Source organism: Danio rerio, chromosome 3, assembly GCF_052040795.2.
Source record: "Danio rerio strain M-AB ecotype USA chromosome 3, GRCz13ab, whole genome shotgun sequence".
Taxonomy (NCBI): domain Eukaryota; kingdom Metazoa; phylum Chordata; class Actinopteri; order Cypriniformes; family Danionidae; genus Danio; species Danio rerio.
Window position 1 is genome coordinate 62,580,001 of NC_141023.1, and position 17,620 is coordinate 62,597,620.

The window sequence follows — 17,620 nt, forward strand, 5'->3', positions numbered from 1 at the left end:
TGAACCTTTTGTGCAATGGAATTGGTTCAGTGAAAGCTCCACATACTGTAGCACTGATCATGTTTTTTTTTTTTTGTTTTTTTTGGCAGATTCCGAAATCTTTACATCCATAAAAATATAATTTCAAGAAATGTCTGCATCCAGATGGATATTGTATATTTGCCACTGTAAACAGCTGGAGAAATAAATACTGAACACGTCATGTTTTCTCCTGGAAATAATATATCCAAAGGAGCTATTAACATGGAATTGTAATTAGATTTTGGTAAAAACTCAAACATCACAAAAAAATAAAAAAAAATGAGTGATGTGTAATAACAATATAATGACACAAGGAGAACGTACTGAACTACTAAATCGTATTTAATACTTATTTTTTTAATAATTAAGGTATTTTTGGGGTGGCAGCTTAAAGACGCCTCTCATATGGAGAATGAGGTGTGCGTTTTCCACAGATTTTAAAAGAGTGTAAAAATCTTGATGGTTCTGTGGATCTCGTCTATCAACGTTTATCTCTATTTTGTGTTTTCTATTGGATTCGAGTCAGGTGATTGGCTATGCCATTCTACAGCCTGAATTTCTTTCTCTGAAAGCATTTAAGAGTCTCCTTGGCTGTGTTTTGGATCATTGTCTTGCTGAAATGTCCACCCTGGTTTCATCTTCATCCTCCTGCTAATGTAGATGCTGGACTGATGCAGCTAATATTCATTTACGTTGATGAAGGGAAGAGGGTTGTTGAATAACTACTGAGAGATTTCAGCTGCTGTCTGGGCTTTCACTGCCTTTCTACACCTCCCTTTCTTCATGTGTTCAATACTTTTTCCCTGTGTCATTTCATTTTATTACACATTACTTCATTTGTAAACTAATTAATATATATATACATATATATATATATATATATATATATATATATAATTTTTTTTTGCATATATGGATTTCTTTGGTTGTTTTTAAATTTCAAATTTGACAAAAATTTCAAGTCAACAGAAGTTTTAGAAATATGTTGTCTGAGAAAAATGGTGACAAGTTCAATACTTATTTTCCTCGTTGTATGCACTAAAATCCAAAAAGGAATGCAGTGAGTCCTTCAGGGTTCTGATTATAGACAAACAGGAAACTGTGGTAGCTTTAGAAATATCTGACTTGTGTAATGATGTGTGCAATGCATCTCATCTAGTTGAAACAACATTATCAGGTTGTGTTGTAATTGTGCTGCTGGCACAGCTAGGTTTATTAGCACTAACACAGCTCTGTATTCACTGTTGTTGAGTGTGTGGGATTCTTCCTCATTCTTCTGATCATGTGATACAGTGACATCATCCTTTCCAAACAGTGCCATTTTGCTTACCCACACGACTACAATAGGGGCAACGGTTTGAGATTATAGATCCACTCTATAACCCGTTCTCCAAAAAGTTCATTTTAGGGCACAGACAATGATATTGTTGTGTGGGCGAAGGGCCGAAATTATATTAAACTTTTGCAGGTTGGCCTTAGTCTATTGCTGTGTGGATGGGTCATTAGGCTATTTAAATAACTATTAATGCAAAAAAAAAAAAAAAGATTTTGAAGAACACAATGGTCTCAAACTCAATCCCTAGAGGACTGCAGTTTAGCTTCAACCACCTTCAACTCACACCAGCTTAAAGCTGCGGTCACACAGGGCTTTTCTCCCCATAGACTTCCATTCATATGCACACGAATGCGTCAAACTTGAAACGCAAGCTCGTTTGACAAGTTTCACAGCTTGCTGTGTTGGGAAGTAATTTTGGTAAACTCTGACTTGGGAAATCCTATCACTTGACTGCGTGAGACCAATTGAGGATCAAAACATTGAAATAGAAAATTAATTAGAAATTAGAAATTTAAAATATGGGCCAATCGCTCGCTTTTTAAAATGACTAGTCATCTTGTTTAATCCCGCCCCTTTTCGCAGCGCCGTACTACAGAATTTCACAACTTCAAACTCTTGTGTGACAAAACTGTGCAGAGCTGTGGCCCTCCAGGAATTGAGTTTGAAACTATGGTGTGACATTTTACCAGGTGAGCTAATAAGCAAGCTTACTGCATCAGAAACCATATATTTGGATCTGGTTATGTGATGCAGACAGTCAAATTGATTGAAAGTTACGCACTATGATAAACACGTTTTGGGGCTAAAACAATAGCCCCTTTCACACAGTGATACCGGTAAATATCTGGAAAATTTCCGGAACAACTTTACCGGTATATTCAAAAAAGCGCTGTTCACACAGGCGAGGACGTTACGGAAATTTTCCGGAAAAGAGCATTCACACATCCATTCCAAAATACCGGTAAATTCTGACATCATTTACCACAAATGAGCTTTAAACGGCTGCGCTTGTATTTGTAAACATTTGACTAAATTACAAACTCTGTGGATGATCAATATTGTGAACAACTTTCGCAGGATCACTTTCGCACGTCGAGATGTTCATAATATGTGCGTGTGCAGGCGCTCACAGGCTGAAGCTTGAAGGTAAACAAACATAAGCATCTCATCGATGATTATTTACACAGTTGGCATAAAGAAGAACATATAAACGTGATCTGACTAACTTCTAGCAGCTAAATGTGTCTGGAAAAATATTTAAAGGTTTTTATTCTCACAAATCGCGCGGACGTAAATGGGTCTGACTGTTGTGATTGGCTAAAGCAGACGTCTCACGTCAGCACGTTCTAGACGTGCACACGCTTATTACGGTAATCTTCCTTCTGCATTCACACAGCGCAGCATTCCGGCAAATTGCCGGTAATGTTACAACTTCTCTTTCCGGAAAATAGCCAGAACGAATTTACCGGTATTTTCAAAAAGGACCTGTTCACACATACAACCTTTCCGGAAAATTGCCGGCAATTTTCCGGAAAGGTCACTATGTGTGAAAGGGGCTATTGTATTGTGTGAAAAACTACGCAAACATTTATTATCGATAGAATAAATGTTCTAATGTTCACTTGACTAGTGTTTCCAAAGTGCAAAAATCTTTAACTGAAATCAGTGGATGACAAGAGCAAAATTCTCCACTGACCTTCAACTGTTTGACATCGTATCGGATCATTTTGATTGGATAGCCATAAGCGTCATTGCCGGTGACCACCTCCTTTCTTCCGACGACTTTTGCTCTGATGACTGTAAACACAAGAAAAGGAAAATATTTAAAGCATTCACTTTCTGGCACATTTTATAGCCTGCTCCACTGTAGTTTGTGTGTGTGGCGTCCACCCTGTAAAAATATCTGTAAATTAGCAGTTTTCTGTATTTTAAGACTCATGTTTTTGTTTTTCCCTGTTTATTTATGCCTTTGAATTGCATTATGGGACCTCAATCTTTCTTCCAACAACTTTTAACCTTGAAAAGTTCATAAAGAGACTTTTATTAAGGTTTTTTTAATAGTTTGAAGTGATATATTGTCTGGGTTGGTGTTGTATATCATGCTACAAAATCCTTTTAACAAGCTGCCAGTAGATTTTCTGTTATATTACAGACTTATTTCTCTAGATATCATCTATTTTACATTATATTATCTCAAACTACTAAGTAAAAAGTCTAATAAATAAAAGTCACTGTCAAATTGTAGAGTTGAATTTCCGACATCAAAAGTCGACAGAGCAGAGATTGAGATCCCATAATGCAAATCACAACCGTGAATCAATAGAAAACAGTAATGAACAGATATTTTTTACAGTATAGATGTGCTGTTATCAAGCATTGAGATGACCCGTATCGTGCTGCTGTTGTCCGGCTTTGTGCTACAGGTGCTGAGAGTGTGTATGGACACACGTGAGTGTTTGATTAGCCGAGGGCAGCGTGAGGAATGTGCTCAGGAAGCCAGTCAGCAGTCTGACTGGAGCAGGCAGTTTGCCCCCCACCCCGCTTCCCATAGAGCTGCTGACATACAAATACCAAATGCTAGTTCAAACGCATCTCTCTAGAAGCAGCAGATTCAGTGGGCACCCAGAGAACGCTCTCAGAACATTCCTTTAAGGGGACCGCTTTTACAATAAAATAAGTCTCTGATGTCCCTAGAGTGTGTATATAAAGTTTTAACTCAAATTCCACACAAATAATGATGTATAACTCCTTTAATCTGCCCCTTTTAGGTTTTGATCTTAATTGTGTCATTTTGGTGTCTGTTGCTTTAAATTCAAATGAGATTTTTTAAGAAGAGGGTGGAGCTACAAATGCCTGTGTGTCAGCATAGTGGCAGATTCAAAAACAAGACTAACGTTCCATGCTAATAAGGGAGAGATCATCACGAATGGGCAGGGCTTTTCGCCCTCTGATAACACGTACAAAGGGAGAATGTCAATCAAAGTCTTTCTGCTTTGTTTCAGTTTTTATTATTAAAAATATAATTAATACATTTTTTTACCATTAGAAGCTGGTTATATTCACAGACTATCATCACACAACAGTGTTTAAACCCCTATAAAAGTAAGTTTTGCAAAAAGTAAGTTTAGTTATATAACAATAACTAAACATAAACTAAAATGTTTTTGAATAATGTTATTATAACCAAAAGCCAATGTTAATACATTGTCTAAAACAAAGGATGTTTAATATGTTAATATGTAATATGACTTTATATGCACCACTTACACACACACACACACACACACTCTTTGCTGAGTCTTGTTGTTGTAACTTTACAAAGCGTTTCCGTGTCTTGTTTTTCCTTGTCGTGGTTTCTGACCCTCCCCTTGTGTATTGTTTATGCCGTTAGCCGACTGTACTGATCTCTTCACCTGTGACCCGACTACTCTTGTTGATAAAGATGCTGCATTTGAATCCTCAACATTGTTGCCAGAACCATTTGGTTATTAAAGGCTTCTATTTTAAATAAAGGACATCATTTTGCCAACATTATTTGAAAATGTGAAGTATTATACCCATTTACAACATTGATAATAATAATAATGGCGGGAGGCTAATTGCAAGATTTTGTAAAGATGTTGATTTAAAATGTACTTTCTGTAATGATAAAGAAGAGAGTATTGTTCATTTATTTTATGATTGTATTTATACACAGTTGTTTTGGTGTGATCTTTTCTTTTTTGTTAAGCAGAATACGAATATTGCATTGGGATTCAAAGAAAAAGATGTTTTATTTTTTTATGAGAACACAGTTGACTTCAAAATTTGGCATATTGTTAATTTGCTCATTATAAATGGAATTTTTTTTATTTATAAATGTAAAAGGGCTGTAAAAAAACTAATTTTACTCACTTTAAAATAGAAATAAGTCATTACCTATGCAAGATTAAAAAAAAGAAAAAATACCAAAGCAAAAAGAACAGTTAATTATTTTAAAGCCTTAAATTTTGCTTTTTGAATAATTGTTATTGTTGTTTTTTTCCTTTTTTTTCTTCTTCTTATATTGTACTTGATTGGATGTTAATATAATGTTGTTGTTGCCCTTGTATGTTCTGTGTTCTAAAATTGCAATAAAATAATAATAATAATAAAAAAATAAATAATGGCGGGAGGCATGGTGGCTCAGTGTTTAGCACTCAGCAGTGGGCATAATGACAATGTGTGTGAATGAGTGGAAGGGCATCCGCTGCATAAAAAAATATGATGGAATAGTTGGCGGTTCATTCCGCTGTGTCGACCCCTAAAAAATAATAATATTAATAAGTGACTAAGCCAATTGTATTAAATAAGGGACTAAGCCGAAAGAAAAATGAATGAATGAATTAATTAATGAATTTAAAAAAATAAAAATAAAAAAATAATAAAAATTAAAAAAATAATAATAAAAATGATAGAGAAAAAAATTCACCTTTGAATCACAGGAATAAATTAAATTCAATGTAGAACCCAGTTCTTACTATTTAATAATATTACTAGTTTATTGCTGAGCATAAAAGACATGCTTCACAAACATAAATAAAATGGTACAGACTCCAAACTTTATCTGAGTTATCAGAGGGCCCATACATACCCTGCTCAGTCCCAAACACAGAGCGTCTTTTCTATTGGCCACACATTCAGAAAGCCAAAAACACCCACAGGATCCCAGTCTGAAGTCAGGCATGCCTCTCTCATCAGAAACACACACTCAGGGTTTATGCTGGTTTAATCACAGCCTCTGAGGCGGATGACAAACACGCACACACAGAGCGCTGCTGTTTTCAGGTATGTGAGAGGGGGAAAGGGAGCCCTCCATATTGTTCATTCATTTATAAGTTCTGCAGGTCACATGTAGTGCTGTACAGATTTGATTGGATATTCAGCTTGAACTATTGAACATTTAGACAGCTTATTCCTGAGGCGTCATTGTTCATTGAACACCTGAAATGAATCAATGCTGACTTTACATGCATATTATTCTGTAGAGATACAGTAATTTTAACAGCATTACTTTACAATATGCATTACTTTACAATATGATCCTCTCTGCTCACATTATTAATATTAATAATTATATTAATAATTAATGCTGATGCTAATGATGAGCAGTGTAATTTCACAATGCATTCACTCACAATAATGCACTTTACACACACACATACTGGATATTATGTAAACACAATATTTTATTTAGGATGAGATTAATTGTTTGATGGCACGAAAGTTATTATTATGTAAGATTAATCAATGCTTTAGTGTCTTAGCTAGTTTGCAAAGACCAATTTTATGCACATTTTGGGATGTCATTTAAAAAAACATTGCTGAATGAAAACTGCAAGATGCATATACAAACTTAAAATGCGATAAAAAACTACTGAGATGCATATAGTTTTTGTATGATATGGTATGATTTTTGTATAATAAACTATGATGGCAACCGACCTAACCAATGTCAATCATACCATCTTGTAGTTTTCAGGGGGTATTTACAACACACTATATTCATTACAATGGAATCTTTTCGTTTACATGACAATTGGTTTATTGGGCATAAAAATAAGTTTTCAAAAGCTATATGTTTGTGATAGTTTAGTTTGAGTTCATATTTGTACCCGAAATGTACATTTTAGTACTTAGTTTAGTATGTAGTGCAACTTTTAGTTTATTTTTAACAGTTTTATAACAGACTAGTGTTGTCAAAAAATAAATAAAAATAAAATAAATAAATAAATAAATAAATAAATAAATAAATAAATAAATAAATAAATAAATATATATATATATATATATATATATATATATATATATATATATATATATATATATATATAATTTATTTATTTATTTATTGATAAATATTGTCAAAAATTTTAAAAATGATACAATCTTGCTTTTGGCTAGTATGGCTTTGCTCTCTCGCACTCTCTATTCTTACAGCTGGGAGATGAATAAATAATAATAATTTTAAGATTTTAACATTCATTCGTTAATTTTCCTTCAGTTTAGTCCCTTATTTATGAGGAATGACCAATACGGAATGAACTGCCAACTAAATCAGCATATGTTTTTAGCAGTGGATGCCCTTCCAGCTGCAACCAAGTACTGGGAAACACCCAAACACTCTCACATTCACACACATAAACTACGGCCAAGTTAGTTTATCCAAATCACCTATCCTGCAAGTCATTGGACCTTGAGGGAAACTGGAGCATGCGGAGGAAACCCACATGAACACGGGGAGAACATGCAAACTCCACACAGAAATGCCAACTGGCCCAGACGGGACTTAAACCAGCAACCTTTTGGACTTAAGGACTGCTGACAATCCCGATTTAAGTATTATGCAGTATTGTTTTTTATTTTTTGTCTCATTTGCATACTTTGTTGCAGAATTTTTTCCTGATATCGAAAAATGGTATCGTATTTATCGTATTGAAGTTGAAAATTCCAGTATCATGACAACACACTTTCAACAAATAACCTGTCATGCAGAAAGCAATGTCTATAAATGTTTTAGTTGCTAGGCCAATGACATCACCACATTCGAAATGGTCAATAGAATCCCCTCAGGTTGATGTTAACAAAAGAACCTCCACTCCAAACGGTCAAATGGTCAGACTTTCATTAAAGATTACCAAAATAAATTTATTTTAAAACTTTTTATTTTTATTTTATAATATATTTATTTTATTATGGATTAACTTGCATGGATTAATTATTCACCTTAAAAATAAGAATGTGAACTAGCAAAATAAACTTTGTAACCGCTGACTTCATGCAGACTTTAAGAAACCTGCTTTTAATATAGCCTTGTTAATGAGCATTGTCATCGATGTAAACAATACAGGTTTTAATTCGATCAGGCTTGTTTCTATATACAGCAAAATCCTCTGAGTAAATCCCGAGAGTATTTGGTCCCTCTTTAAATAAGGGCAAACAGGTTGGTAATAAGTAAAGCTGCTGTTTGTGGAGTTGCTTGATGATCCTCTGCTGAGATTTTGAGAGATTCGAGGCATCATATTTCAGCTGATTTCGTCTAAGGCTGTGACTGAGGTCAGTTGTAGTTTTTTCATCTGTAAGTTGTTTCTCTTCTGTGTTTCTGTTTATCCAGTCTGATCTCACTAGGAAACGGAAGTATTTTATTTATTAAGTATTTTTATTTGCCAGTTTAGTGGCTAATTCGTACAAATTCGCACAAGTTCAATCGTATGAAAATGTACGATGTTAAAAAGAAGGCGTGGCCCCTAACCCCAACCGTCATTGGGTGATGAGCAAATCGTACTAAATTGTACAAATTCAACTGAATTAGCCACTAAATCAAAAAGTTATGAATTGCCGTGAGATTGCGTTGGTTTATCATTAGTGCTCAATCATTACCTTATTAATCCTTTCATTGTCTCTTTAACTTGAGTAACTTCAACGTGATTTAGAGAGGGACCAAATACTGGGCCCTACCATACACCTGGCGCAATGTGGCGCAAGGCGCGGCGCAATGGTCTTTTGCTACTTTCAGCTCGGCGCAAGGGTCATTTTGAGGTGTTGCGCCACGCTGTTTAAATAGCAAATGCATTTGCGCTCATATGTGCGCCCATAGGCGTTCTGGTCAGGCATGTTTTGGCGCGTTGCTATTTTGAGAAACTGTAAATAGTCTGTTCTTTAGACCAGAACAAAGTTGGTCTATTGTCTGGCGCAAAGTGCGCCTGGCTTACACCATACACACAAGATGCAGAGCAATACGCAAATATCTTGATAAAGATATCATATATTAAGGATATATATGTAATAAAGATATATAGGATATAAATATAAATGATTAAAATATTACAAAATATATTAATTTCTAGCCTACATGAAGATTTAAAAACCACTGCCTTACTTTCTTCATCTCGGGAGGCTTTTTCAGTTAATTCAATTTGCTTTTGTATAATGTTATTATTATTAGCAGTATTATTTATTATATCCATATTTGTTTTATTAAAAACAAGCTTAGATTTGTCCAACTGTCAGGTTTTAGACCATATGGGGCATGGCAGGTGTATTTGGAAATAACTCAGTATTTTGACCACACTTTGTTATTATTGTTCATTTATTCGTTTGCTGGAAATTAGAACTGAATTTAGAAATAGTTTTGAAACAAATCTTTGCGCTTAACAAACGAAATTAATTATTCATTGGCTAATTGATGTCTGTGCGGTAAGGTTTCCTTATCCACGAGAGCAAAAGCGAACTTACTTTACGTCAAAATACGCAAATGGCGCGACGCAGCTGGCTCTTAAAGGGAATGGGAGATGAGACTCTGATTGTTTTATTCTCAAAACACACCTATAGCTCATTAAGAAAATAAACTCAACCCTTTTAGACCATGCACCATGGTGCAAAGCGGTCCTTAAATTAGCAAAAATGCGTTCTGACACGCCCTGAAAGCGTTTGCGCCCTACGTTTTGCGCTCTGCGCATGGACCGTCAAAATAGAGCCCACTATCTAAACTGAGTACATTTGAATCAGAGGATTTTGCTGTGTGTGGACTGATTAAGATTGCTGCACATCCAACTGTATATTCAAACCAATAAGAGGTGTCTTCACTTCAAATCTACATAAGATTACATCAGGCATTTAGCCACAGGTCTGAGAGCAGTGCTACTATATGGCTGAGACTATCTGTAACTGTGTAAAGGGCTTTATTAATATGATTCGACTGTGTTGAATCTTTCAGCCATCATGAGCAAGTCATGTGGGAGTTTCAAACAGCCAGAATTCTCCAGAATGAGATGGCCGATTCCTGCGGTGGGCGCCAGATGTTGTTGTTCAGCGAATCTCTGTTAAGTATAGGTGGGTGTGCGGTCAGTGGGGTCTCGCCATCCCAAGTCATGTAATGACCATCTATCTAATGTCAAACACAAACCACGGTATGTCGCTAGCATGTGGCAATGCTTTCTCATTTTCTGGAGCTGCAATCAGCCTGTTGAAGGAGGGCTTAATTACAGGGCTACTACACTCAATGGAAAATGCACAGGTCATGTAATGGCCGGCTGCTGAAGGTCAGAGGATCAAATCAGGCCTTTATAATTTCAGCTTTATCATATTTCAAGGAGGATGATATACACTGCACAGATGTGGGACATTATGTGCTTTCATACAGCAGATATCAGTGGAGGATGAGCTTACATTGCTCTATTTATACACATGGGGATTGAATTCATAATGAATTTATGCGAAAATAAAAGGTGGGCTGTGTCTGAGATGAGATTTAGCCGGATACGTTCACAATGTGAAGCTGATTTTTGCAGTTATTTATTACTGCCAAGTAACATCACACCTTTATGCATTATTATATGACTGAACGGGTGTGTTAAATTGTTTTATAATGACTTGTGAAATGTGACTCAGAGGATTTTTATGGGGATTGTTGTGTTATCTTGATTTTATATCATGTTAGACTCATCATACATTTATGAATCATCTCATCAGTCACTCTAAAAAAATACTCGGTTGTTTTAACCCAGTGTTAAATATTAAATCTACATGTTTTCCAACTGAATTTAAACTACAATTTTTAACCCAGTGGTTAAATTCTTTATATTTGATCCAACTTTTAGTTAAAACAACCTTGCATTTTTTTTTAGCATTCAGTTGTTTTGCCATGAAGCTCCCTAAAAAGAAAACAATCAAATGACATTTTGACTACTTTAATAATAAAACACTTGACAAACTTCTTTGATATGTTAAGCCTGGCTCATCCAATCACAGCTCGCTTTGAAGTCATTGTTTTGCACATGTTTTCACACTCTCAGAAATTAAGGTAGGCAAGCTGTCACTAGAGTGGCACCTTTACAAATGTGTACCTAAAAGGGCTATATTAATACCTCAAGGCTACATATTGGTACCTAAAATGTACAAAAGTGTTCCTCTTAAAATTTGTAGGTACTAATAAATACTTTTGAGGTACCAATATGGACCCTTCAAATACAAATGTGCGCCTTTTGAAAAGCCACCCTAGTGACAGCTCACATACCTTTATTTCTGAGAGTGTACAACCAGCTATTATTTAAGACTCTTCTTTCATTTCATTTGAATAATCTCATCCTTTAATTTTCTTTTGCCCATATAGTTCTAATTAGAGAGAAAATAATTATGCACATTGCTTAGTTATTTATAACATGTAAACAAATTACTGCTCTGAAAAATGAAAATGAAACTGGTCACACTTTGAGGCAATTCTTGCCATTAACTATGAATCTTAACTCAATAAACTCCTAATTTTCTGCTAATTAATATTTTTAAGGTAATTGTTAGGTTCAGCGATTGAGTTTGAGGATGTAGGATATTTATAAGAACTAATACAGACCCAATATCTTAAAAATATGCAGGCAGTAAGCCAATAGTTAGACGTGAGAATTGGTACTCAAACTAAAGTGTTAATGTAAGTGTTACACACTGTAAAAAGCAAGATATGTAAAAATAATGTGAATAAAATAATAAAGAAAAGAAATCACAGCTAAAATTGTAAACTTTGGTAAAACATGACAGACCCTATGGTGCCTATTTGGGAATATCAAAACAAAGTTGATGAACAAGATTAAAATCTGATCAAAGATAGTAGGAAAGCCTCTTGAAAAATTATATGATCGTTTGTATTACAAGAACCTCACAAGGCTGGCAAGGAAGATGATTTCGAACCCTAGTCATGTGTTGAATCATGAATGTGTACCATCAAGTCTAATCCTCGATTTAGAGTCCCAGGTTTTAATAAAGTGAAATTTAAAGAGTCATTTTTACATCAGGCTGTCTTGGAGCTGAATGAGGTCCTTGTAAAATGAATATTTTTTGTATTACTCTTTGATTCCTTGTAAGGAGTATTTATTATGCTGTTATGCAAGAAAAAATTCAGATGCAAGTCTGACAATAAAGTTTTGAATTGTTTTGTTATGATAAAATACATTGACATTATCATTATTAATAGCATAATCTAACTTTAAAAACTATTGTGATACAGATAAATGGATTTAATATGTGTAAATAACATATTAATGTTAGGGTAAGAAACCACAACATGTTCAGCTGTAGAAATGCTGGATTCCACACAATCGATTTCTGTAATGTCAACATGAAGGAATTAAAAATAACTTATTAGTTTTTACAAATTTAAGTGGATTGAACATAAAACAATTAAGTTGTCCCCCAAAAAGTTGTCATTTCAGCCTATTTTAAATAAGTAGTTTGAACAAACTGGAACCGTCATTGTTTGAGTACAGCAAAAGTACAACTACAGTTACAATAACTTATTGGCTTGTATAAAATGAGTTGAAACAACACATTTCTTAACAAAATTGTTTTACGTTCAAACCACTTAAATTTGTTAAGTTAACCTAATCAATTTATGTTGGGACGAGAATGAATTGTGTGGAATCCTGAATTTTTTAAAGTGTTGATATGTGTTTAGTCAACATGAAGGAAATTAACTTATTAGATTTGATCAATTTAAGTAAATTGAACACAAAACAATTAAGTTGCTCTAAAAACAAGAATTGTTTTAACTTATTTTAAATAAGTAGTTTGAACAAACAGCGAACATATTTTTTGAGTATGAGAAACTTTTTAAAATGACTTACAGCTCCACTATTTTTTTTATAAGTTGAAAAAACACAATTTTTGACATTTGTTTGGACAACTTATTTGTTTTATGTTCGAACCACTTACATTTGTTAAGTTAACTTAATTGGTTTGTGTTGAGACAACACAAATGAATTGTGTGGAACCTTAAATTTTTTACAGTGTGGTTTACTTTGTCATTTGTATTAATTAAGTACCATACTCTAAAAATGCAACCATCTAAGAAGTTTTATTTTAAATGTTGTTTCTGCAGGCATTATTTTCATAATAAAGGATCCTGTCTACGGTTTATACACACACATTAATGTGACACAGTCATGGGTGCATAATGCAGACATGGATGTGAAATAGTTAAATGCATGAAATCTTACCGACATCCGCATTGCAATACGCCTGCTGTGGATGTTCAGGAGAGCAGCTGCAGGCTCCGGCAAAGTCCGTGGCTCCACACAGCACGAGCAGCAGCAGAGGAACTGACCGAGACATACTCATCTTCAGCGGACACTCTTCACGACCAACACTGGCACAAATACAGTAAAAGACTGGCTTGCTGCGCAAGGCAAACTTCGGAGAGCGATAGTTGAAAATCTGACGGTGAGGAGCTGATGAAAGCAGACTGGTGTCAGAAGCTCGGAGTGGACGGACAGTTGCGTTCTCGGTGACCCGCCCTGCTTTTATCCGCATCTGAGCTCCGCCTACCCGGAGCCGGCATGACTTCTTGGCCGCTCTTAGTCATCACGTCCATCATCTGTTTTGTTGGTATTTAGTCTTTTTTACGTTGGCCGATATAGAAATAAAACATGTAATGAAATTTAATAACAGTACTGTATTGGGCAATGGAGAGAGCCTCTGACGTTTCCTTGGCTCTTGACCGCACGATGACCGCCACTCACTTCCATATTAAAGAAGTTTCTGTGCCCAAGCACAAATGTTCATTTTTGAGCAATGTGTATTTCATATATTAAACTGGCTTGAGTTGTGAAATTTTAAGTATATCATACACTGTAAAACAATCTCATTAAATTAGCAGTTTTCCGTATAGGCTAAACTGAAAAAAAATATTAATTGTGGTTACTACAATTTTGAGGTAGCTAAGTGGTTACAAGCAATTTATATGGGCTAAATTTAAACAAACGACTTAATTTTAGTAGTTGTCAACTTAATTGGTTTAAATTTACCCCATATAAATTGTTTGCATCCACTTAACCTAAATTATTTTTTTAGTAAATACAATGAATATTTTTTTTCCTGTGCATTTTGTGATTCTTGATTTATTTATTTTCAGTAAAATTCAGCTGACGCTTCAAAACATTCATAAAGAAATCTAAAAAAAGAGCATAGCTCTTTTATCTTTATAATGCTTTAATCTGCTCAGTTCCCCTTCGGTTGGGGAACTTCAGTGCCATGAATGGGAGGATTCGTATCAGAAGCCGCTTATCTGGAGAGTATTGAACGGGCCAATGAATGAAATTAATTGGCAGCGTAAGCTTGCGCAGGTGTGCGACATCTGCAATCATCTCAGCATATAAGCACACCTGAAGCCAGCAGACGCCATCCTTTTCGCTTCAGATCCTTTCTGAGTGAGTCGATGAGGGTTCCTCTTGCTGATCAGCACTTCAGAGCGAACGAGTGTGTCTCCCGGTCCAGAGTGGGTCTTCGCGGTGGCAGACGGTCGAGCTGGGTTACTCCCTTGCCTGCGGTTCTTTGGGTCCGGTCCTCCAGAGCGGTGCGTATAGTTGCAACTTTCCTAAAAGAGCAACACAGTCGTGCAGCACGTCCTTTTCAGGATGGCGCTCCGACTGTGCGTTTCTGGATGCGGGGGTTTCCTGTCTCCGGATGATGGACACGATCACTGCATTGCATGTTTGGGGGTCCAGCATGTTAATGCGGTGCTCGCGGGCGGTTCATGTCGTCATTGCGATGCCATGACCGTTGCACAGCTAAGATCGCGGCTAACTTTCGCAAGAGAGCGAGCCACCCCAGTTGCCTCCTGTTCTAAAAAAGCAGCGGGCGCTCGGGCAGATCTGAGGGTTTCAGCGGGAGCTAATCCGCCGCCCACGGGCTCGCGGACCTCTCGCTCCTCACGGCGCTCCATCCAAGCTTCGGGTGGTGAGAGTGATGCGTCTAACCAGATGGTAGCTCTCACACTCGCTGACACCGGAGATCAGATGTCCTCCGCGGCATCGGAGGGTGGGCTTTCACTGTCCGACGAAGATCCGGACCCGCTCGCCCCCTCCGGGCAGGTGAGCGCTGTCAAATCGGATCCTGAAACGGACATGTTAGCCGTGCTTTCCCGGGCTGCTTCGGCCGTGGGGTTGGAGATGGTTATCCCCCAGCTCCGCGGCCGGACCGACTAGATGGGTGCTACGTAGAGGACCAGAAGGCGAAGCCTTCGAAGCCTCTCGTCCCCTTCTTCCCGGAAGTGCACAGTAGGCTCACGCAGTCCTGGAGGGCACCTTTCTCTGCCCGTGCTGCGAGTGCCTCCGCCCTCACCGCCCTTGACGGCGGAGCTGCCAGGGGGTATGAGGCGATCCCGTCAGTGGAGCGCGCTATCGCGGTCAATCTTTGTCCGCGCGGCGCCTCTACGTGGCGGGGTTTGCCCCGCCTCCCGTCCAAAGCCTGTAGGTTGTCTGCCTCCCTCGGAGCCAGAGCTTATAAGGCTGCGGGCCAGGCTGCTTCTGCTTTGCACGCGATGGCCACCTACCAGCGCTACCAAGCGCAGGCGCTGGCCGAGCTGCACGAGGGCGGGTCCAACCCAAGCTTATTACATGAGCTGCGCACCGCGACCGACTATGCTCTTCGGACTACTAAGTCCGCCGCGTGTGCGCTGGGGAGGACGATGTCCACACTTGTGGTTCAGGAACGCCACCTCTGGCTAAACCTGGCCGATATGCGCGATGTTGACAAAGTTCGCTTTCTTGACTCGCCCATATCCCAGGCTGGCCTGTTCGGCGACACCGTCGGTGAATTCACCCAGGAATTCAAGGCGGTGAAAGAGCAGTCGGATGCGATGGGCAATGTCTTCTATCGGCGTGGCCGTAAGCCCGCTCCGCCCGCCGAGCCATCCACCTCCGCTGTTCCTCGCCGAGGGCGCCCGCCAACGAGTGCTGCCCCGCCCCCGCCTGCGCCTCCGGCCAAGCGGGCGCGGCGTTCACCTCGAAAGCAGGCAGCCCCTCCTGCCCAGGGCGCCGTTAAGTCCGGTAAACGGACCGCGAAGCGTCCCTGAGACAGGCCATCCGGAGAAGAGGAAACTTGCTCTTTCCCCGCTGGAGGGCGGGGCCCCGATAACAACGGTACTTTTCAGTGCCACCAAAACATCAGTAAAAGAGCACTTTTTCCCTTCCCCGGATGTGACTGCACGAGTTCTGCCAGTCCGGGACGCGCTGCCTTCCGGCTCGCAGACTCTACGTGCTTCGCCAGTGGCTCACGAGCGCTGGGGGGACGGTCTCCCTTCCCCCAGCCCTCCAGCCCCCTCTCCGGAGTCAGGGTGCGGAGCCAGAGCAAATCGCTCTCCTCCAGCTTTTCCGCGGGACCCTCGTGCTTCCCGGATCAGCACACCCACTCCGCGCTGCCCCACCGCTGGTACGTCAGCGATTGTAGCGATGACTCCATTAGCGAGGGCTCTGCCTGCCTGGTTAGCGCGGGCCAGCCCCTCGCGGTGGCTCATACGCACAGTCAGACTCGGTTACGCGATTCAGTTCGCGAAACGGCCCCCCAAGTTTACGGGCGTGTATTTCTCCAGGGTCAACCCCCTGTCCGCCCCTGTCTTGCGAGAGGAGATTGCTGCCCTCCTGGCGAAGGGTGCAATCAAGCCGGTTCCTCCAGCCGAGATGGAGAGTGGGTTTTACAGCCCATACTTCATCGTACCCAAAAAGAGCGGTGGGTCACGGCCAATCCTAGATCTGCGCGTTTTGAACCGCTGTCTGCACAAGCTGCCGTTCAGAATGCTCACGCAGAGGCGCATTCTCCAATGCGTTCGTCCTCGGGATTGGTTTGCAGCCATAGACCTGAAGGACGCGTATTTCCATGTCTCCATTCTTCCACGCCACCGCCAATTTCTGCGGTTTGCGTTCGAGGGTCGAGCGTGGCAGTACAAGGTCCTCCCCTTCGGGCTCTCTCTGTCTCCGCGGGTCTTCACCAAACTCGCGGAGGGTGCCCTAGCGCCCCTTCGGCTCGCGGGCATTCGCATACTCGGTTATCTCGACGACTGGCTGATTTTAGCCCACTCGCGGGAGCAATTGATTGTGCACAGGGACGAGGTGCTTCGGCATCTCCGCCTACTGGGGCTTCAGGTCAACCGAGAAAAGAGCAAACTCGCCCCTGTGCAGAGGATTTCTTTTCTCGGGATGGAGCTGGACTCGATCACCATGGTAGCGCACCTCTCCGAGGAACGCGCTCGCCTGTTGCTGAACTGTCTGAGGGAGCTCGACAGCAAACTAGTGGTCCCACTGAAGTTCTTTCAGAGGCTCCTGGGGCATATGGCATCCGCAGCCGCCGTCACGCCGCTCGGGTTGCTCCATATGAGACCACTTCAGCACTGGCTTCACGATCGGGTCCCCAGACGCGCATGGCACGCGGGCACACACCGGGTCTCGGTTACTGCGCTGTGTCGCCGCGCCCTCAGCCCTTGGA

The 17,620-nt window shown here is 39.5% G+C and overlaps 1 protein-coding gene across 1 annotated transcript in view; it reads right to left on the bottom strand.

Annotated features, from left to right (window-relative positions):
- Positions 1-13,637, bottom strand: part of LOC147846103 (metalloproteinase inhibitor 2-like) — a 19,546-nt gene extending 5,909 nt beyond the window's left edge. The window contains exons 1-2 of the mRNA XM_087245320.1: positions 13,360-13,637; positions 3,054-3,154 (exon numbers count right to left, since the gene is read on the bottom strand). Of these exons, the coding sequence (XP_087101446.1) occupies positions 3,054-3,154; positions 13,360-13,480 (222 nt within the window). The 5' untranslated portion in view covers positions 13,481-13,637. The remainder of the gene's footprint in view (positions 1-3,053; positions 3,155-13,359) is intronic.
- Positions 13,638-17,620: the final 3,983 nt, after the last annotated feature.